The sequence below is a fragment of the Drosophila grimshawi genome, unplaced genomic scaffold (assembly GCF_018153295.1).
Source record: "Drosophila grimshawi isolate 15287-2541.00 unplaced genomic scaffold, ASM1815329v1 contig_1377, whole genome shotgun sequence".
In the NCBI taxonomy this organism is placed as follows: Eukaryota; Metazoa; Arthropoda; class Insecta; order Diptera; family Drosophilidae; genus Drosophila; species Drosophila grimshawi.
Window position 1 is genome coordinate 12,776,707 of NW_025062900.1, and position 22,704 is coordinate 12,799,410.

General features: G+C 37.8%; 3 protein-coding genes and 1 non-coding gene across 6 annotated transcripts; 3 read left to right on the forward strand and 1 right to left on the reverse strand.

Moving 5' to 3' along the window:
- Positions 1-5,803: 5,803 nt before the first annotated feature.
- On the forward strand, positions 5,804-7,909 carry LOC6561409. 3 transcript variants are annotated; one of them, XM_032736114.2, is made up of 3 exons: positions 5,804-6,088; positions 6,420-6,532; positions 6,644-7,909. In XM_032736114.2, the coding sequence occupies exons 1-3, from the start codon at positions 6,079-6,081 to the stop codon at positions 7,838-7,840; spliced, it is 1,320 nt and encodes a 439-aa protein (XP_032592005.1). In that variant the 5' UTR covers positions 5,804-6,078; the 3' UTR covers positions 7,841-7,909. The 3 variants fall into 3 exon arrangements, with proteins under 3 accessions (XP_032592005.1, XP_032592006.1, XP_043070664.1); XM_043214729.1 differs by lacking the exon at positions 5,804-6,088 and adding an exon at positions 6,109-6,190 and having other exon boundaries at positions 6,644-7,908; XM_032736115.2 differs by lacking the exon at positions 6,420-6,532 and having other exon boundaries at positions 5,808-6,088; positions 6,644-7,908.
- A 262-nt stretch (positions 7,910-8,171) lies between these two features.
- Positions 8,172-9,142, forward strand: LOC6562705. The gene has a single exon (XM_001988341.3). The coding sequence runs from the start codon at positions 8,427-8,429 to the stop codon at positions 9,075-9,077; it is 651 nt and encodes a 216-aa protein (XP_001988377.1). The 5' UTR covers positions 8,172-8,426; the 3' UTR covers positions 9,078-9,142.
- A 602-nt stretch (positions 9,143-9,744) lies between these two features.
- On the reverse strand, positions 9,745-16,472 carry LOC6562704 (very long-chain-fatty-acid--CoA ligase bubblegum). Its single transcript, XM_001988340.2, has 6 exons — positions 16,312-16,472; positions 13,928-14,176; positions 12,983-13,328; positions 12,353-12,852; positions 10,664-11,255; positions 9,745-10,482 (listed from the first exon to the last, which is right to left on the reverse strand). The coding sequence occupies exons 2-6, from the start codon at positions 14,170-14,172 to the stop codon at positions 10,159-10,161; spliced, it is 2,007 nt and encodes a 668-aa protein (XP_001988376.1). The 5' UTR covers positions 14,173-14,176; positions 16,312-16,472; the 3' UTR covers positions 9,745-10,158.
- Positions 16,473-21,071: 4,599 nt separating this feature from the next.
- Trnaq-cug lies at positions 21,072-21,143 on the forward strand. The gene has a single exon. It is a non-coding gene; the product is annotated as a tRNA-Gln (tRNA).
- The last annotated feature ends 1,561 nt before the right edge of the window (positions 21,144-22,704 follow it).

The window sequence follows — 22,704 nt, forward strand, 5'->3', positions numbered from 1 at the left end:
GTTAATCGCAGCTAGAGATTTGAGCAAGTTGGGCGTGCGCTTTTGTTTCGGTCAAAACTACAGTTGCTAATTTAAATAGTTTAAACACCGCCCAGATCTGAAGTTTCACGTTTGCATAAAGGAACGCTTTATGCATCGACCAATAGTAATCCAATCACAATTTTTAATCCAAGTGTAATGCATAATAGTACGCAATTGGGTAAGTTTATTTTTCGAGCAATTGTTGCTATGTCAACTATATAATAATATGAAATAATAATCAGACAGACGAAAATTACTGCATCGACTCTGCTGATCAAGAAAATATAATATATAAAGGGTAAATGAAAATAAAAATTTCACAATTCGCCTCACAATTGGGCCGTTTAGCGAGCACCCTAGAGGCAATTGGACTGACCTTGTGACACCCTGTGCTGGCTGCAATCTTATCAGTTGTAATGGCCTGCACAGATAATAGGTTGTAAGCTTGACTGGACTGAGATTTTCAAGACGTTCACAGTTTCTGTCAAGTCATGCTTGGAATGGTATTTTCCTATTTATAATTACAATAATAATCAAATGACTTGCGTAAATCACAACAATCCCCTTCGCATTATTCTTACTACAGATATCATTTTCAACACATTTAGTCAAGCAAGTACACACACCATTCAGTCCTCTTAAATCATCCACTGCATATCATAGACACCAACCAATGTGAATGTACATTTTTATGTGCATACATACCGTTGCTTGTTCATCCACACAAAACTGACCTGCGGCAAGCAGCTGCGAACGATCGAAAAGCAAACATCAAATTGCATGGCCAGGTCAGTCACACTCATGAGTTACAGAAAGATGGCTGGACGAATGGACGGGTTAGGTAGAAAGAGTTAGATAACAAAACAATCACAACAAAAACAAAGCAAAAGCGCACACACATGTGTGCCTACCATACACACATAAAACATTCATTTGTAACGGTTCTGCGTTGGTCCACATTGGATACCCACCTTCGGGCTGGTCACTCAGCCACGCTTTGCTCTCCGCATTACACGCGTTTGCCTGGTTCCCAAACATGATACGCATACACACACACACATGTCTGTATATAAAAACAGGCGTGTGCATAAATACAACTTTAGATAGGTATGTGCCTGTGTGTGTATAGAAAAAAAACTCACACACTGTGGGCAAATAACAGAAACAACAGAGAAAGAAACACCAACAGTCAAGTCGTCGACAGGCAGCCAAGTGTGGCTGCTAGCTGTACATTGATGCGCGCCTGTTCGCCCAACAGTCATTTTTTGTACAAATTTATAATTTATTGTTTAATTTATTTTATTGCAAAATGTCAAACGGTGTGTCGATGCTCACACACACACATAACAATGTGTTTGAACAAGTGTTTGTTGCATTGCAAAGCAGCAGCAACAACAAACAACAACAATGCCTTCTATGATATATTATTAACCCAATTGTAATTGTTGCAATTTGTTGACTGCGGCTTATCATTTGTCATGGTGCGCAACAACAACATTATTATGAAATTATTTACCAATGAACAGCAGCCCATGAATGCCAAACAAGTGTAAACATTGTCGTTTCCCATGCGTCTCGCTGTTAGCAAGAGTGAGCAAGAGAGAAAGAGAGAGAGATAGGTGGCCATTAAGCTACAGCACAAATAGTTGCATATTGCGTTTTGCCTTTCTTTTGTGCTTGTGCAGTAATGGCATGTGTATGTATGTGTACATGTGCTACTACTGCTCTAACATGGATAGCAGTGTATGATATGCAACGGTATAAAAAAAACAATATATGCAATTGTAAGCTTACAAAGGAGATGTTGGCACAGTGGGTTATGCATGTATTATTATTTTATATGCGTGTATGAAATGACACAGCGGGTGATGTATGTATGAAGGGATGTATTATTTTATATTCATACACGATTGTAGGCATTGTCTTTAGCCATTACAACAACAATCAACAAGAGCGATATGCCCATCGTAGCTGTTATTACATTAGGGTGGACCCATGTTATCAAAGAACATAATTATAAAATACAATTATGCATAAACATATGCATCAATAAGACAAAAAAATATGCATTTTTATACTTAGTTATAAAATCTGTATCTTTTCTAAACTGTAAACATATAGCAGACATTCTTATATTGTGTATATTATATTATATGTATGTGTATGTATGTATGAGCGGAAGTCAAACCAGTCTGCCCCTCAACTCAATTGACAAATCACAAATAGCAATAGAAAAGTCTTTCCATTTGTCCAACACCCATTCATTTGTTATATTCAAACTTATTTCACACGGACATACACACATACAAATAGACATACACACATTTGTCATTTACCATATTTACTATAGCGGAACCGATATGCATGCTCTCAATGCTATCGTACACTACTCCTCACCCTCTTCTCCTTCTTCACCCTCTTCTACTAAGATTACCAAATCGTATGTGTAGTAAACATGTGTTGTACATATTTACACGCACGATACGTGACGCAGCTGATTGGGTACGCGTATGTGGAGGGGGAGGGGTGGGGTGTGCATGTGCATGTCTGTGACTTTTGTAGATTTGTTTGTGTACATATAGATATAGCAAAATAACCAGGCGCACAGCATTGATTAGCAGGCGCAAAAAAAGAGCCACCAAAGCAAAGCAAAGTCAAAGCAAAATTTCATGCGAGCAACTGAGTGAGCAGCCATAACAACAACAGCAACAAGTACACACAACAATAAAGAAACACATATTCATATACACCAAAACAATAACAACAACACTAACAATAACAATAACAACAACAAGAAAAGCACCACACAAAACGATACACACACAAAACTACTCAAAAAGAGGCAGAGACGAGCACGACGGACACCCGAGACGACGTCGACGTCGACGACGGCGACGACGACAGATAAACAACATTTATATTCATGTACCCGGCAGTAACAAAAAAAGCAACAACAGCAACACAAGAAAACGTACACAAACATAAAGAGGCAAGAGAGAAGAAGAGGAAAAAAAAAACGAAAATCAAATAACATATGTACATATTGACAAACAAGTGAACACATGTATGCACATACAAAAACATACAAGCATACGTATGGATGTATGTACATAAATAAATATGTCTGCCTGTACATGCAGTGCACGGTGCGCCCCCTTTTGCAACTCATTCAAACTCATTTCTACACTCATGAGAACAGCGACGGCGACGGCGACGTCAACGCCAAAATGTAGTAGTAGCAGTAGCATATCGGCAGCAGCCTCAGCGACTGTCTTTACGTGGGTTGCGTCGGTAAATGGTGGGGAGGGGCAAGCAAATTAACGATACCAACAACATATGTACATATTTATACAAACTCGCATACATCCATACATACATAAATATATTAGCTAGCTGGCAATGTTCTCTTTGTTGTGCTCTCGCCTGTCTCTCCAAGTTCGCACAGTCAGCCACATAAATGGCAATTACAATAACAACCGGTATTCTAAACGGTTTTTAATCCCCATCATTAACACAACAGCCGTCAAAAATGTGAATACCAAAGAATAAATTCATACATATGATTGCATATGAGAAGAGTAACTAAATGTCGTTATGTTTGTCAATGCTAATGCACTTGTTGATTATTCTCATCTTACGATTTGCTCAGAGGCTATGTATTTTTGAGCACTCATTTTATCAATCAATTTAAACGCTTTTGACGTTTTTGTTGGGTGTCTGTCTTTGCAAATAATAAGCGCGTGAGTGAAATATTTATTATCTTCATCACATCAGCCAATGCAGATATAGAAGCTTAAAGATGCTTTTAATAGTACAAATCGTGTCTTCAATTTATTACGATTTAGTTATTGCTATTGTTTCGAAACAACATTAAAGGTATTTACAAGATTTGTGCCTAACTAAAAACATTACTATTTAATACGTTAGTCTCATAAATGTTATTGTTATTCGATAAAAAAAATGAGTCATATTCATATTTGTACCTACTTGTACTTTGTTGTACCACTAAATGATTGTACAAATTGACGGACAAGTATACAAATGCTCCGTAACAGTAGCTGATATTTACTTTATTTTATTATCGATTGTACAACTTTGAATAGTGGGTAAATTGTACAAATGATACATGTGTATTTAATAAAGGTTTGTTGTAAATTTCAGTAGACATATTCAAATAAATAAATATGTATTTTATTCGCGTTTCTGTCATTTTCACTTATCAGTTTTCCGCTACGCAGACATGAGCCAGACTTATTTTTCCGTTGACCGACAATCAATGGAAAACTCTCAAGGCATTTATTAATCACGCCGTCTGATAACATTAAGCTGTCATGATTTCAATAGGGGCATGTGTACATTGTTATTTACATATTTAAAATTTTTAGTAATTTATTGATTATTTGAGAAAAAAAGGAATTACTCATTTCGTAAGTAAATATATTTTTTATTATTTTATTTATGTGGCAATAATTATTCTGCCCGCACTGTTGTAATAGGAAGGCCGGCTTATTTTTCTGGACGGCACTGTGCAAAAATCACTGTTGCCTTTGCGAAGCGCCGATAATAACACAAAATTAAGTTGTTGTTGCTAGTTGTTGGTAGGCGCTGCAATAACAAAGCAGCCAGCAAGAGTGACATCGAAGCTGACAGCGATGCTGTCCCCAGTCAAGGCCACAAGTGTCTCTCAAGTGGTAACATGAGCCCCGTCTTTCGTTACATACAAAAATGCACACACATACACACATAAATATATACATACATTTGCATGTGTGTGTGTATATATTTAAATGTTATCTTGCTCCACGTGTGTCTTACTGTTGTTGCCCATTACATTTCATTTTCATGCCATTTCTGGTTTTAGCTCTCACTCATTACACACGTTCGTTCATATTTATGCATGGATGTGTGTGTGTGTGTGTGCATGTATATTTGTACATGCATTAACATACCGGCTAACATACAAACATAAACACAATTTGAGAACGTTGACGTCGACGTCGACGCCGCTGTTACCGCTTTAGCTGTGTGTTTTGTTAGCGCAGCAACGAAAGCTACTTCTACTCGTACTACATGTGTACATACAACAACAACAACAACAACAACCAGACATAGCCTACACATGGCTCTACGTTCGCTTGCTAATCATTTCTGTGCGCCTGCTTTGTGCTCATGTTTATTTGTATATATCGAGCAACACAAACGCACAAAACTCATATGCAAAAGCTCCGCTACATACACGCCAGCAGCAACAACAACAACAACAACAATAATAATACACACAAGTCTACATACTTTGCTTAAGCATACATATTTATGCAGTTAGTGCGAGTGTGTGGACATGTGGATACAACAACAGTAAAGCTCTAAGTGAGCACTCACCTACGTGCATAAGTACATTCGTACACTGTGTTTGTGTTTGTGTCTATGCGTATTTACGTTGTGTTCACTTGTCGACTGAGTTAATTCCGTTCTCTTTTGAGTGCTTTGAGTGAAGATTAAGTTATGTTTAGCATATGAGTGATTTGCATACATTTCTGATTGAGCGCTATAGTTTCTATATATCAAACTCAACTTTAAATCCGATACAATTACTCATTGCGGTTCCTTGTAATTGTGGCGAAATGAAAGATGAAAGCTCAGTTCGATCTGAATCGTTGTGGAGCATATTAAATGGATATATTGTGGAGTTTACTGATCCTAACTTTAGGCATCAGAGGATTTGTACCCACATGTGAAAGTTGTACTGTTTAATTAAAATATATAACAAAAAGTATCTTTTTGCTATCTTTTAAACAGAACGTATCTAGAACACAGAAAGGTGTCCTGTCTACTAGAGATTTGACGGGGTTGTGGAGAACATGGTGCTTGCACTGAGTTTGGCTATGAGAGGGATGAGGAACTCAATCGATGCCACGTTAAATGCAATCCACCGCGTGGATCCCATGAGGTGTGCACCGAACCCGGAATATGTATCCGCTATAAGGGCTACGAACCGGATGAGGACACCAATACAACCAAGGCTTCGTTGCTGTTAAATGACACTTGTTCAATGTGTTCATGACGATCAGTAAGTGGAACCCAAGAAAAGGTGTTGTAGCCTGTTCTTCCAGTGGAGCAAGCGGTATTCGGTTCCATCCGAGATGCGGCACAGCTATTGCTCCAGTCAATGGTAATCAAGAACTATAATCTATAGATAGAGTTTTAAGGAAATGTTTCGATTGGAATCACTTTTCTAAAGCTGTCTACAGATTTAGGCGTGCTTTTGTATAAAACTCTTTGGAAAAAATGGCAAAATCTGCTTCAAAATTCCAAGTGAAATACAAAGAGTGATATATGTATATATATATATATATATATATATATATAATATATATTTATATATTATTACATGACTCAAGCATGGTCAGCTTTAGCCTTAGCCCTCGCCACCAGCTGCTTATGGACAAGTCTGTTTGCTCAAAAGGTCTGCCAAGAAATAGAACCCATCAAAATGGGCGACTTGGATGAGAAGGTTGGTTGGAGAGACTTGGAATAGGATATATCTACGTATAGCTATGAACACTTTTGACTTTTGTATTAAGTACACAATAATCAAGCAATTAATCAAATATTATTCTTTTAGGATTGGATTGTACGTCAGGTGTGCTGTGCGGGCTACGAGGGCATGCCCGGGAATTGTAAGCCCCGCTGCACGCCCAGCTGTGTGAACGCCCAGTGTACCGCCCCACAGGAGTGCACCTGCAACGAGGGCTACGCGACGGTTGGTGGCAGGGACAACAGCACTGTCGGCTGCCAGCCCAAATGCCACGACTGTCGCTATGGCGACTGCATTGCGCCCAACACCTGTCGCTGCTGGCCGGCATTCATGGGGCGATCCCTCGGCCAGGGTTGCCAGCCCATGGTAGAATTTCTGATGCCAGCCGAGCGTTGCCTGATGAATGCCTGCAACTGTTGGCAGGAGTACTCCAGCTGGACCCCCTTGTTGCAAGCGGCGACCAAATGCGTAAGCATTTGCCAGACGGGTGACAGGACACAGTCCTGCTTGAATATCGAGCAGTGTGTCTGCAGTCGACTCACTCGATATCTTGTCTGTGAGGGCGAGAAACTCGGAATGCCACAGCAATATGCCTGCCAAGTTGAAACTGTCACAGATCAAAAATATCGCTTTGATCGGATAAACGGAAAACCTTATTCAGAATGGACAGCCCAGACAGATGGTCAGTTGGATCATTCAAAGCTAGTCAAGAACGGGAGGAATGCTCAGACAGATCCCACAGTCACGAAATACATCACAGATTGGCGCCATAATACAGATGGATCTGAGTGGGTGTTCATGAGGGACACGGTGAAGCCAAAGAAGCATGAAGATCATCAGAAAAGGTTAGATCCAAAAGATCAGGGAATGTTGCCGAATCGAAAAACTCGTACAAGTATTACAGATCTGATAAATGCTTGGAAAGCAAAGCCCGACAGAGATTACTCGGATCTCATTTATAACACAGATAAGAAATATAACTTGGATCACATTGATAACTCGGATCACAAAGATAACTCGGATCACATTGTAAACGCCGAACACAAAGATGGGTCACAACACACAGATAATTCAGATCGTTCAATTCATATTCAACTCCAGGCTAATCAAATACCAACGGAATCGCATTCTAATCAAAGGATTTTGGAAAAGATAAAGGTGAAGAAAATGTTAAAAAAGCCACAAGCCTTCAAAAAACTAGGCACGATCATTTTGTGTGGCATTATTGTTTTGATTATTATTGTTGTAAGTGGCGTTGTTTTGTGCTTTGCTTTCTACGGGTGATAATATCGAAAAGGATTATTGTATCTTATTTTTGAAAAATAGTAGTTATATGGAATAGAATTTATTATAGTTTTAAATTTAATTGAAATAGTTGATTTTAATTTGTTGGATCTTATTGATGTATCATTTCTTTTGTAACATTATTCAGAATGAGAGTTTACAAGTTGAATTAAATATTTTAAATTAGTTTAGTTTTTTTTTATTTTGTAATTTGTTGCAGGAAGTATATGGTTAATTATTATTATTCATATTATTTATTCAAATCATTTCCTTTCTTAGAAGAAACTCAGTTATGCATCTATTGTCGTTCATTGAGGCGTCTTATCGAACTTGCACAATTTAGTTGCAGTGGAGGCAACTGTTGCGGTTGCAGTTGCAGTTTCAGTCACTGTTGCCGATGCTGTTTCGGAACATTAACCATTCGCGATAAGCCCAGTGCAAAACAGAGCTCAGAGCTCAGACGAAACACAAAAGAATTGTGCTTTCACTTTTATCAGTGCGCTCGCGAAGTGAAGACTACGCCCCAGACTAAAAACAAAAACAAAAATACAAATACAAAAAAAAAGAAAACAGAAACGAGTCAAAGATGCAGGCACTGGCAATGGTGTTGTTATTATTGGGCCTGGATCAGACACAGCAGTTGGCCATATCGAATGGCCATTGCCAGAAGACCATCAGTGTCAAGTATCAGGTGCCAGTGACGAGGACACGTGTGCTGCACAACTCCAGCTCAGCAGACTCGGTGGAGCAGTATATTGTGTATGAGGAGCGCATCCGTTGGGACACCGTACAGATGTGTTGTCCCGGCTATCGCACCATTATCTTTGGCTTCTGTGAGCCCATCTGCACGGAGCCGTGTCCGGCGCACAGCTACTGCTTCGAGCCGAACAAATGCCGTTGCATGCGGGGCTACGAGCAATCGCATCATACTAACAACAAGCAGCATCAGCTGATCTGCCGGCCCATTTGCCAGGGCGGGTGTCCGGAGCACAGCCATTGCGTTGCCCACAATGAGTGCGAATGCCATGTGGGCTTCAAGGATGTGAGCAGCTGGTTCAGTTTGAGTCTCAGCTGCGAGCGCATCCATTGCGGCCACGATCAGCGTTACGATCCACAGCGACGCGCCTGCATCAAGATCGAGATGAGCATGGAGGAGCTGATGCAGCGCGTCGCCGAGCGACTGGCCAAGGGACTCGAGACTGACAGCGATCTGACTGTGGAGGAGCAAGTGGTGTGAAGGGATTACAACTGTTGTATTCTATTCTATTTATGTGTGTCTTAATAAAGAGCAAACAAATTGAACAAGCAAGAAGGTTTATCTTAGGCACGCTCTAGATTACAAACGCTCGCAAGCCGGACTCCATCTGCTGACATCTAAATATACAAATAATCAATTGATTCTTCCTATGAGAGCTATCTGATATAATATATATCTGACTTTCATAGTCATAATAACACGCGTCTTTAGTGAGTTTGCTGCGGTTTTCTTGATTTCATTCAAGAAATAATCTTTCGACCGATTGTTCCTATGTCAACTGTATGATGTAGTGCCCCTATCCCAGTCGGCTTCAATAATATAAATATTATATAATATATAAACAGATTTTATAATATTTCTAGCAAATTCTATAATATTTCTAGCAGAAATATAGTAAATGGGATAAATAATAATTTTATGCCTTTGAAAAGTAGTTTTAACTCTTCATATAGATATGCTAGAACTTCCAAGAATCAGTTTAGCCTCGATATAAACAGCTGATCTTTGGGGATCAACAGATTAGCTAGATATTCACTCATTTTAAATTTGATGTTTAGAAATATATATTGTCAGACAGGTTACAAATTAAACCTTTCTGGTTTAAAGATTTGAAATCTATCCAGTCTCAAATAATAATTAAAATTCATTTTAATATCTATATGCAAATTTATTGTGGTAATTCAAACAATAGGATAAAATGATTTCCTTAGCGATTCAGTAAATAAAACAAATTAACATACAATTAAAAACTTAAGCGCTACTAGATCTATAGTTCAATGGGGTTTAAGGGCTGCACATTGCCCTAAATATAGTCGTCTACTTCATCATCATCATCAGCATCAGTAACATCAACATCATCATCATCGCACTCATATTAATTGAGTGTCGGAAGAAAAGTGATAACAATAATTTCGCTATATATAGTATAAGTAGTTTTATAATTGGTATTAAGCTGGCACTCAATGGCTTGTAAGTCCGTTAAATTCATTTCATATTAAAGCTCAAGTTCCATAGCTCTGTTAAATTTTTGGTTTCACAGCCAAATGTGGCAAGTTGATATCTAGGCATATAGGGTCTCGATCATGTCCGCATACATCTTGTTAACGATAGGGCGCTTGACCTTCAGGGTGGGTCCCAGCTCGCCGGTGACAATGGAGAAGTCATGCGGCAAAATTGCAAATTTCTGCACCTTTTGTGCATTTGAGATGGACTGTTTGTTGGCCCGCTTAATGGCATCCTCGATGGCCTTCCACACCTTCGGACAGGGACCGGCATTCAGTATATCCGACAGAGTTTTGTGCTCTACACCCAGAGACTTCATCCAGGCAGCCGACTCGTGTGTGAGCTCATCCAATGGTGCGCCGGTATCTCTGTCCATTTCGGTCTATAAAATAGTTGTACGATTAGATTTCACTTGCTTATTGCTTATCACAAATTATCACAAAATAATTTAAATAGAATACGCTGATAGAAGTAGCTCAAAAATAGGCATTTTAAATCACAAATGTATGGAAATTTAGGTATTCCAGATTAGACATATCTTTTTTTTATCAGCTTTTACTCACCTTAATGGAAATGAGGACCGTTAGATATTTGCGCTGTTCACCGACAAGGAAAGCATTGGAAATGCCATCAAGTTCCTTTTTAATCGTATTCTCAATGTGAACGGGCGGAATGTTCTCGCCGCCAGCGGTGATGATGAGCTCCTTGGAGCGGCCCGTCAGGCAAACGTAGCCCTTGTCATCAATGAAGCCCAAATCGCCGGAGTGCAGCCAACAATCATCGTCCAGCGATTCCTCGGTCTTCTCCTTATTGTTAATGTATCCCATGAATACGTGACGACCGCGTATGCACAGCTCACCATGACCATTCTCATCCTGATTGATAATCTTCGATTCGCAGCCCGGCATCGATTTGCCAATCGAATTCAATAGGGTCGAGTCCGGCTGGCAAAGTGTGTGACAGCCGGCTGTCTCCGACATGCCAAAGCCATCCAATATCTTCAGATCCAAGCTGAGGAAGTACTTCTTCGTCTCCGGCGACATGGGCGCAGCGGCGCTCACCAAACTGACCACACGATCGAAGCCGAGGGCTGCCTTCACCTTGGACAGAATGAGCGATTTGGCAATCTTGTAGCGAAAACCGCCGCTGCTCTTGCTGCAAAAACAAAAGTTTTTAATTGGAATTGTTGATTAGTTTTGGCCACTACAAGTTGATAATTAAACGCGCCAAGGATAATGGACTTTTCTTTCAAAGTGTGGCATTCTAAGCTTAGATTTTAATTGCATGGGTTGTCGTACACAAAAAATACTTTGAAAGAGATACACAGATGAATATATATCTAAGAATATTGAAGTATAATGGTTTATATCACTATATTTCTTTCCATTGAAGAGGTAATAATCTAAAGAGAATATTGAATATTTAAAAAATAACTTTTTAGTATTTTTACTTTCTACTAATATACTTTTTTTATAGGCAAGGATTGACTGACATGATTTACTAATAACTAGTCCAAAGCAGTTTGCTTAAATGCTGATAATTGGTCTAAATGAATTTAATAGACTTAAGTTAGGAATAAGTTTGAGGATAGAAATAGCCAGTGCATATACCTAATCACTGAATAGTTAGGATATAGAAAGGCTATGCAAATGCTATTCAAATCTATTGTATCTAAAACACGTTAAAGTTGTTCTGCAACTGTTTGGAAAATCTTTTGAAGATTACTGCCAATCACAGCCAGAGTTAAACTCATGTCACGAATTTACAGGAGCTGCCCTCAGACAAAAAAAAATGGAGAAGAAGATGAAATGCTTAACTGCTCCGCAAGAGAAGGACGTGCCCGCATGTCGGAGCTGTGCCGGAGCTGCTTATCCAGTGCAATGCCTTCGTGTACAACCTGACGTATGAGTAATGTTGTTGGCTGTGATTTTGAGTTTGCCTTAAGCCAACGAGACATTACGACAGGTAGAAGGAGAGAGACAGCGAAAGTCGGACAGAGAGAGAGAGAGAGACAGAGTCGGAGAGAGAGAGGGAGAGGGCTATATGCCGCCCCGGGGCTTGCATAATTTAGCGAACCAAAAGCGGCAACATGCCTGGCAGAGATTGCCAGGTTTCAGGTTTCAGCTAGGTGGGGAATTGCAGCCACTTTAACTGTGCATCCTCTTTGCATAATTTATGCGCACACAAAAGTTAAAGTTGAAGTTTTTTTTGTTTGTTGTTGTTGTTGTTTGTTTGGAGTTGTTGCAACTTACCCTTCACTCTCCATGTAATGCTTGAGTGTGATGCCCTTGGCCCAGCCGGCTAGCATTTTCTTAAAGCTGCCACTGGAGTTGGCGACGGCGACCATGCGCTCCTGGAATTTCTCATACACTCGCGGCACGCCCATGAAACGTGTTGGCTGCGCATCCTGCAGCGTCCTCACAAGTGTGCCCTTGAGCGCATCCTTATCGGCAAACCAAATGCAACCAGCCATCGAGCTGACCGTATAAATGTCCACAATCTGTGCGGCCACATGGGACAACGGCAGATAGGAGACCATATTCTCCGATCCCATCACAACCTTATCCAGCGTCTTGGTAATGCCGCGTAAATCGAACGTAATGTTATCGTGGGAAAGCATTACGCCCTTGGGCATGCCCACCGTTCCGGAGGTGTACACCAAACAGCAGCACTCATTGATGGCAATGCGTTCGAGGCGACGCTTGTACTCATCCTCCACATCGCTCACATTCATCGACTCGATCTCGGACCACTGCAAAATAGATAAGGATTACAAAGTCTAAATTATAAGATTTACTTGATAAAAGCAGTGCTGATAACATTTTTTTATATAGATATTATTCAAGTTTAAAGAAGCTTTTGAATTATGAATGAATGCTTACCCTATAGTAACCATCCTCCTTTTTGAGATTGGGTGCATAGGGCTCCTGGATTTGTACGGCCGCCTTCAGATTGGGCAGCCTGTCGCGAATGGACTGTATCTTCTCCATTTGCTTTGCATCATCCACGATGACAATCTGTGACCGCGAATCTTCCAGGACATGGAAGACAGCTTCCGCTGAGTTGGTCGTATAGATGCCAGCGATGATACCACGCGCATGAATGGCGCCCATTGCCGAATAGAACCATTCGGCACAGTTGAAGGCCAGCACGCCCACCGAGCAATGCTCCTGCAGGCCCAGTTTGATGAATGCCTTCGCCGTCTGGTGCACCTTCTGCTCGTATTGCCTGTGTGAAGATGGATGGGTTATCAACTGGTTAGAGTTCGGCTTGCGGTAAATCCAATAAGCGTTAAACGAATTTGGCAGCGAGGCGTGCCAGTCGAAGGGATTGGCTAATTGGCAGTGACTAGAGATGGTCGCGTGCTTGTCGCATTTAAAACAAGAAACACACTCCAAAATCGAATGTAAACTTGTTTATTTTTATACTATATAAATCCATAAAATAAGTCAATTATATTGAAACATATACCACAAATATACTCAATGCGGGTAAACTTTGAACTTTTTTGATAATAAAGACTATAAAATTATAATGAATTCCACGTTCCTTAAAGTGTATATTTTAATGGATTTGTTTTTGTCATTACAACATTTTAGATCCTATAATTTATATTACGTAACACGAGAATCAAAACTTTATTTTTTTTTGTAATTTTGCAGATATATTTTAAGTTGTATGTCTTGAAATCTCTGGCAATCTTGTGGACTGTAGATAGTTCAGTTTAATTATGTTTTTGATTATTCAATTATAAAAACCATTTTAAATTATCAGACGACCATCACCAATCGAGTATCCCTCAACTCTACCCAACTCTTTTGACTTACTTGTAGGTGACTGTTGTGTAGCCAGTTTTGCCGTTCTTGGTACGCAGCGCCGGATAGTCGGGATAATTGTTGACGGTGCGCTTGAGCAGGCCGGGTATGGAGAGGGGCTCCTCGGCACCGAGGCCCTCCTTATGCATGCGTATCTTGACGGCCTCCTCGGGATTGGTGGTGCGATAGACTTCCGATTCCCTCAGACGATTGGGGCCGGGGCGATTGAAAAGGGCTTCGTTTGGATTCGCGGCCATTTCACTGAAATCGAGTTGAGAGGTTAAATCAAATTTTATTTACCCATTAAGCTAACGCAGTGGTCAAAACTGATGAAGCACTATTGGCCTTATCGGCCGAATTAAATTATGAGTTATAACCCGATTAGAGGCGGCATGGGGTACTCATCTAGCTCATAAACTTTGATATTATACAACCAATATAGATCTGAATTTATGACAGACCATAGCTTTAAGTAGAAATGGAATATTTGAATGAAGAGTGACATACTACATAGACTACATAGAGCATAGCTGCTATTATAGTCAATCATATCAGTCCATGTATCAAGCGAGAAAGGCGTGTTTCCTGTCATTAGTTAAGTAGGCATTTCATTTAGTGTTATCTTAAAGATGATAATGCTCCTCGCTACTGAAGTCTTGACTTTCTATAGTAGCTAACACTCGATATATATGTATGTATATATTTTTTATTTTGGGTGCAAAGGTTTCGACTTTACCATACATTACCGTTATCGATATCTTTGTATGTACACATGTGCAGTTAGTGAATGTTCATAGTTTTTGTATTTTTTATTAATCAATAAACGAGCCAACAGTTTCGAGTGATAAGCGTAATGCCCAAAATAAATAACAAAACGAATTTTTAGTTAAGAATGAAAAATAACAACCAGCTGCAACAACAACAACAACAACAGTTTAAACTAAATGAGTCCAAAGTTTAATGCCGAGGTTAAACAGCTGATTTTTCAGCTGATTTTAGCTGGAAATGAGTTTCGTTGCATGTGTCTGATTCGATTCGATGACTGGAGGCGCCACACTCAAAACGTTTAATGGGCGGGGGGCAGGGGCAATAAATGCATGATTGACAGTTAAATGCACACGCGATTAACGATAAGCTCTAAGCTGAAATATGTGTGTAACAATTTCAAAGTCCGGTAATTGAGTAGTTTTTGTTTTGCTTCCATTTTTGCTACCCCCCCTTTGATGGGGAAAGTTGCTATAAGATTTCTCTAACGTCATTACATCATAATAAAGTAGAATACCTTGAAATAACTGAGCTGAGTATGCAGTTTTGCAAATTGTAGACTAAATGCATTAAATGGCATATAAACTGAACAGTTTAGCTTCAAATGATTGCGAATAATTAATCTGATGATTAGAGATGCTTTGTTTTTAATTGTGCGAAAAAACATCCAATAATTGTAGTTGCGATTGAAAATTAAAATCAAAAATATAAGCAAAAAGTCGAACTTGAATTCTTGAAGTGATAAGAACAAAGTTTTGTTCCGTTATTTTATTGCCTGGCAACACTACAGGTTAATAAAATACAACATTTTTAAATGTATATAAGTATATAAAAATATATATTTTTATTATGTGTTTTCTTTCGGATATACAATCGTTAATTACACCTCATTTGATATGATATTGACTTATGATTTCGTCTATATATATTTGCCAGTGTGTCTATATACAGAATTTGCGTAGGTTTATTGACTATTCAGAACTAAGCATAGGAGAAACCGGTTTTTCGTGTGATAAGCATACAAGTCTAGACATTTTTGCCAATCGCACGTTTCTTGAAAAACAAAAAAAATTGAATTGTTAAACAACTTTTACATGCGACCTAAGAATATGCGTACAAAAACAAAACAGATAATGAATATATCTAAAAATATTTGCCATGTGTTTTTTTTTCTTTTACTTTTTACTTTTTGGGACTGGCCTCAAACCGTTTGGCATCAAATGAAACCAAAAAGAAAGAGAATGTTGTGTCACACAACTGAAGAACTGAGTACTCTCTTATTATTGCTTTAGTGCGAAAGTGGAATTGGCACAAAGATGGGGCCAAACTGAGACGTGGTGAGAATGGCGATCAAACCACAAAGAGAAGCGAAAACTAGAAAGCAGAGCGAAGATGACAATGAACTCGAGAGGACAGTGCACTGACCCACTAAGAACTGAAAATGGGCAAGACGAAATCAGAGAGAGGACAGCAGAAAAAAAACAACAACAACAACATAAACAGCCGGTAAATCGTGGGAAATGTTATTGGAAAAGATCGAAGAAACACACGTGTTTTGCTTGGCGGGCTCGGAAAGTCACACACATTTATTCTTTATGGATTCTCATATTTGTTGCTTTCTCAAAACTTACATAATTTGATTTTTTGGATTGTTTTTGACGTTATTTTTGTTATTCAGCGCGAGCACTTGTGGTTTTTTTTCTATATATTTTCTATATTTTTATTTTTTTTTTCTAATTTTCTTGTCGCACGACAAAAACGCAAACGACCGCACGCAGCGAAGCCAAAGCGTAAACTGAAAGCAGAACAGGATCGGATGCTATAGAAATTGTGGATCGCTGCCGTTGCCGTTTGCTGTCGCTGTCGCTGCTGCTGCTGGCGCTGCTGTTGCTGCTGCTGGTGCTGCTGCTACTGCTGTCGATAAGTCTTCAGCCTTAGACGCTGGCTGGAAGCATGACGACTTAGGAGAGCCACCTGCCGGCAGCGCTCTTATCAGTTGTTGGGCGCCCACATTGCGCACTTGCTGGCTCACTTGCTGATTAGAAATCGAAATCGAATTGCCCTCCGACCGTAGCCTGTAATGTAATGCGCATGCCTGCCCTGCCAACAACCCAAACGAACGAAATCTGTTTGATCTTTGTATGGAAAAACCATTGAAATACTATTGAAAAACCGGGCAATACTCGTAGCAACAACGAAAGATTGGCGGGTCTTATCAGTCAGCGTTTTGTCCACTTGATGGGGCAAAAATGTACTTTAGCTGCTTGATTTATTGTGCATGCGTTTAGAAATATGAAGAAGTTTCGATATGGCAGTGGTTTGGTTTCTTTGTGTCCACTGATATTAGGACTCTATTATGCATTTTTTGTACAGATAAGATGTGTGTATTCGTCTATATGGCTTGAAAATTGAGTGTTATTATTCAGATTTAGTTTCGGTGTGTGCTACACTGGTATAAATGGTATCAGAGTTTTTTTTTATTACACTCATTGTTTTTTATTTTTGATTCGGTTTTGATCCTGCAGTCTTAAAGATATTTTGTTAAAACTTGTCACTTATCTCTTTTTTCTGATACAATATTACTACAGAAATATTAATTTTATTAAAATTCCAACTCTGAACTAAAGGATAGATTTCAGCAGATTAACTGTGGTCATTTTATTTCTATATGAGTAAATTTCATTTAAAGTATTTTAAAGATTTGAAATCTATTTTGGAGTGCTAAGGATTTTTAGCTTCAATATTCGCTTATTTTACATATTTTATTATTTAACAATCTTATTTTTATTTTATTTTTTTGTCAACTTATCACCTCTAAAGTGATTAGGGGCCATCATTTATTGTAAATATATAATAAATATAGATAGTAATATTTCCAAAACACAAAACGAATTCAAATTAACTATGCCTATAGATCAGTGTTATAGAAAAATGACTTAAAAACGGAATCTAAAGTATATATATATATATATATATATAGATTAGCTTGATATAAACGTACTATCAATATTAGTATTTTGCGTTTTTACAAAATAATTTATATATACGTATACATATATATGTATATAAAAAAATGTGCATAGTTTTTTTTCAATTTGATAATATTATTCCTTGCCTTGAGACATGCCGTGAACTTGACTTAGCTAGACAACGACTACATACATACAGTGTATAGAGCGACTTGTGATATATAAACATATATAAAAATAAATATATATATACAATTAATTTTTGTCCAGGGCTGAGTAAGCTAAAATAATAAAATACAACAAAACCTTACTTTTCTTATCCAAAATAAAGTATGAATCGTTGAATATAAACAAATACTAATTTAATATAAATATCAAGGTTGTCAAAATATTTCCGTATACAAATTTAAAGTCATTAAATTCCCAAAAATAAACTGAAAGATAATACCTGGCTTATCTGCTGTCTTCCAGAAGTAGGCATAGTAATATCATATTTTTTCTTAAAATGGTTCATTTTTAATAAGAAATTAAGAAAATCTCAATTTTCCCATCCCCCTTTAATAGGGGTATTTTAATAAAAATACACAATAAAATTATTAATCTATTCATTAAACGTACGCAAATAAACTGAAATAATGCCTTACAATAATGAATCATAACGTTAAAAGATAATAACCGAAATTAAATTAATTCTAAAATTTTACATTTATTATCAGAATTTCCAAATAAATTGTACTGACGTGTTTGCACCATATCTTTATTAATAAAAAAAAAATAATAATATAAATAGAAAAAAGTCTATCCAGTGACCGATGCCGAAATATCTTGAGAATCAAACTTTCAGCTGTTGCCAATTGTTTGTTTGGCTTGCCGCTTATCAAATTATATTAGCTGGCCACATTTTATGAGTTGATAAACATGGTCGGAGCAGCAGTTTAAGTCAATAAGCTGCAGTACTGTACAAATTACATATGAGCATAGCAGGCCGTGTCGGCAGTTCTTTTAATATTTATGTCCAACTTTGGGCACGCTTCCGTCGCTGCCTTATCTTGGCCAGCAGAAGGGGGGCCAAAGGTTCAAGCACAAGTTCAGCTGGCAAAGCTTTGCATCATGACGTGAATCAAATGCAGTTGCCTCTAACGTCATTCAATTGATAAGTACATATATAAACATATATGGCTAATATAAATCATAATTCTAGCATCTGTATGGCTATCAAATCCGAAGGCATTGCGATTATCTCTAAAGTACTTTAATCAAAATTATATTTATTGCCTTACGTATTATTTTTACCTATAAATATTCTATATAGTAACTATATATAATACATCAATTTTTTTCATTTACTTCTTTTTTTTTTGCTGCTTATCTCTGGTTTCCATCGATTTGTGTTGGGTCACTAAAATGAAAAATACTTGGTACATAATAGATTATTATTATTATTTTATTTTTTTTTATATATACATGTCTTTGAATTATTTAATATATTGGTGTTATCAGTTGGAAAACACGAGTGTTTAATGCTAAGCAGATTAGATGCGATTTTTGGAACTATGGAATGTTTTTAGGTGCATGTGGTTCTTGTAGGATTCGTAAATATTTTTGGCCAACTATCACGCAATCAGCAATAGTTTTGTTTGTAAGAAAAAGATTAAGTCAAATCAAAAATCCAAGTGGATTTATCATAAAAGTAACTTTAAAATTAATGAATGATAATCATAATAAGTTATAATCCTATTAAATTTTTATTAATATAAATCAAATTGAGTACAGAAAGTTATTTGTGTGAAACATGAATAAATTGAAACTTTTAAACCTCAAGTTGCGTATGATTTAAACAAAAACTTGAATGGAAAGCTTTTGCTCACACAGTCAAGTTTCCAACCAAACGAATAGCTTAAAAGCTTCAAAGCTTTTGCTGAATTCGCCGCAAACGTTGTTTACAATAAAAAATACAAATTGTTCATATTGATGACATCAATTGACAAACAATACATTGACAATATTTATGGGCATTTGCGTCTGTCTGTCGGGATATCAATTTACCAAGGATTGGTTAACATTTCAGCCTCGACGAATAAAAATTGCATTGCACTGTTTGCGGAATCAGGGGTCATAAGAATCGCATTTGAGCACAACAATCATTTGAATGCTGCTGCTTTTAGTGCACTTTATATGACATCCGAGTGCTGTCAACAGGATGAAATGAATATTAAGTTGAGCACCCATTGCGATGTCGATGTCGATGTCGATGCCGATGCCGATATCGAATGCCCAATGCCGAATGCCGAGTTTTGTTGTTGTCATCATGTTAATGAGATTGTCGTCAAAGCTGTCGCCGACGAAATCAAATAACATTGCACAAAGTTGCTGTTATTTACGCCAGCCACGCCCATACACACACACACACACACACACACATCTTAAACGCCCACACACTAAACGCATGCAAATGATGTGCTGATGTGTTTGGCAGGAGGTGTTTGCAGCGAGTTCTGACTAAAAAGGGGCGTTTAACATAAACTTGAAACACGCTTATAAGCATAAGCACACAGGTAAGCGGCAGCAATGAGTGTGTTTACAACAAGATACCAAAAGGGGGGAGGGGGAAACGGCAGCATCCTGCCGGGGAAACAAGTGTTTGGCTAATTAGTACGGTTGAAATGAGCGCGACACACACACACACACACACACAGAGAAGCAAAGTCAGACAATGAACTGAACTGAACTGCATATAATTGTCCTGCCACGCCCATTTCAGTTGTGGCATGTGGGCGTGCAGCAGAATAACTAAAGTAGTAAGCCATTAAGTTGAACTGTTTAGAATTGACCAATTAAAGATCAGAGTTTATGCGCTTGTGGATGGCTCTCAATGTGATGTGTCTAATGGCACTGGAAATTATCCTTTTGCTCTGATTGTGATTCTAAAAAGGATACCAAATGACAAATCAAATGGCAACATCTGTAAATTTAAACAGTGAAGGTTTTATTATGCTTGTGATAAATATTTAAATATGATTTAATGAATTTGTTATTACATCAAAATTGATTGAAGGTATGCTAATATATTTATATGAATACGAATAACAATAATTATAATAACCATTTTAAATCGGATAATGTATTTAACAACACAAGCGAACTTTATTCTTATATTTGGGTAAACCTGCATTTATTTTTGGCAATTTCCATATATAAAATACATTTAATTTGAATTATAGGCTCACTGCCCAGCAAAGAGTTCTATCAGCACAGTTTATATATATAAATATATATACATTTATGTATTACCTACTTTCTTAATGTAAAAATAAAAATCTAAAAATAAATCAAAACGCAACAGCAGCAAAAGTTGCCAACACTTTCTTTGTACTTTGTTGCCGAGCGCTTGAAGACCCTCAATAATTTGTAAGTAGCCAACCGGTTCTATGGTGTAATGGTTAGCACTTTGGACTCTGAATCCAGCGATCCGAGTTCAAATCTCGGTAGAACCTAGTGATTTTCTTTTTTTATTTTTTTTGTTTCTCTATTTTTAGTGCTCTTTCTGAATTGTTTCCTCAGTGCCAGGGCAATTAGTTGACTCATAAATTTAAAGCTGCTCGAAGTGGATGGCAAAAGCGTAGCAGCTTTTGTCTTGCCTTTTATTCTTGCAATCAGCAGTTGTTGCCTGCTGGAAATTTCTATTTCTATTTTAGAGCAGACAAATGCACAGATACAAGTCGCATTTGCATGTGTTGAGTTGGCTTTAACTACAGCAAATAGTTTGCTGGCTAAAATAAAATGCTATTGGCCATAAAAGCGAATAGCACGAAAGGCAACTGCTGCCAACAAGAAATGACTAAAATGGTGAAAGAGATGCAGATTTTAAGAGACAGCGAGACAGAGACACAAAGAGAGAGTGAGAGATAAATGAATGATAGAGCACTTGGCCAATTTGACTGTGGTACTAGCCACAACATTGTTTTGATTAATTTGTCAGGCAAAAGTCAAAGGCTTTAAAATCGTATCTTTAAGATACACGCCTGACACTAAGTGCTTGCAAATGCAACTGGTTTTCAGCTTTAAAGATAATCTGATAAGAGGCTTTAAGTTTAAGTTATGTCATTTACTTAAGTGTAAGCCTACTTATAAAAAGATTTCAAATGAAATTGACGTATCTATCACGTGCGACCTTTGGCCCCAAGAGTTCAAGTTTCATAATGCGCAATTGAGAGAGAGGCCCACAACTAGCCAGCTAATTATAGAACATACTAAATGCGACGCCATTTCTGGGCCAAACTAATCAATAATCGATAATTGACAAATTAAGTAACAGCAACAAATTTGCCAGATACAGCATTTGACTTTAACTTCTTGCCTCAAGTGTCGCAGTGTCGCAGTGTCAAAGCTAATTAATTGAATTTCTGAACGCAGACACAAATTGAAGCCAAAACTGAAGCTGAAACTGAAACTGAAACTGCAGCTAGCCACTTGACCAGCAAGGGGTACCAACGGTCCCCAACAGAATCTGTTTGTCTGTCGTGGTTCTCAGTTCGCAGTTTACTTGTCAAATTCCAATAATTTAGCACACGAATCTGTCCAGACAGAAGCCGTCAGCGATAAGCTAGACGAGCAACAAAGAGACAAGAACACTTTGCAACAAACTTGATAACCCTTAGACAACAGTTGTTGTTGCCACTCCAAATTGGGTCCATTCATTTTATGAACAACTTCAAAATAACTTGAATATTGTATAGTTCTAGTTATACAGACTGCGGACACAAACTTATAACGAGCAAAAGAGTCTCAATTTGTTTAAAGTTTACTTTTCAAAACAACATATTACAGATATCGCTGATCGATTTTTGATCTTAACAGGTTGTTAATTTATTTATATATGAATATATCTATATATCTTATATATATTCTGTTTATATATTTTCCAGAATTCCGCTTAAACACACAAATTAGAATAGAAAGCGTATTCAAGCAACGTTATGCGACAATATCCTTTAGCTTGTTGTTCGCTTTTAGTTTTAGGTAGAGAATGTCAGAAATTGTAAACGTAAAATTAAA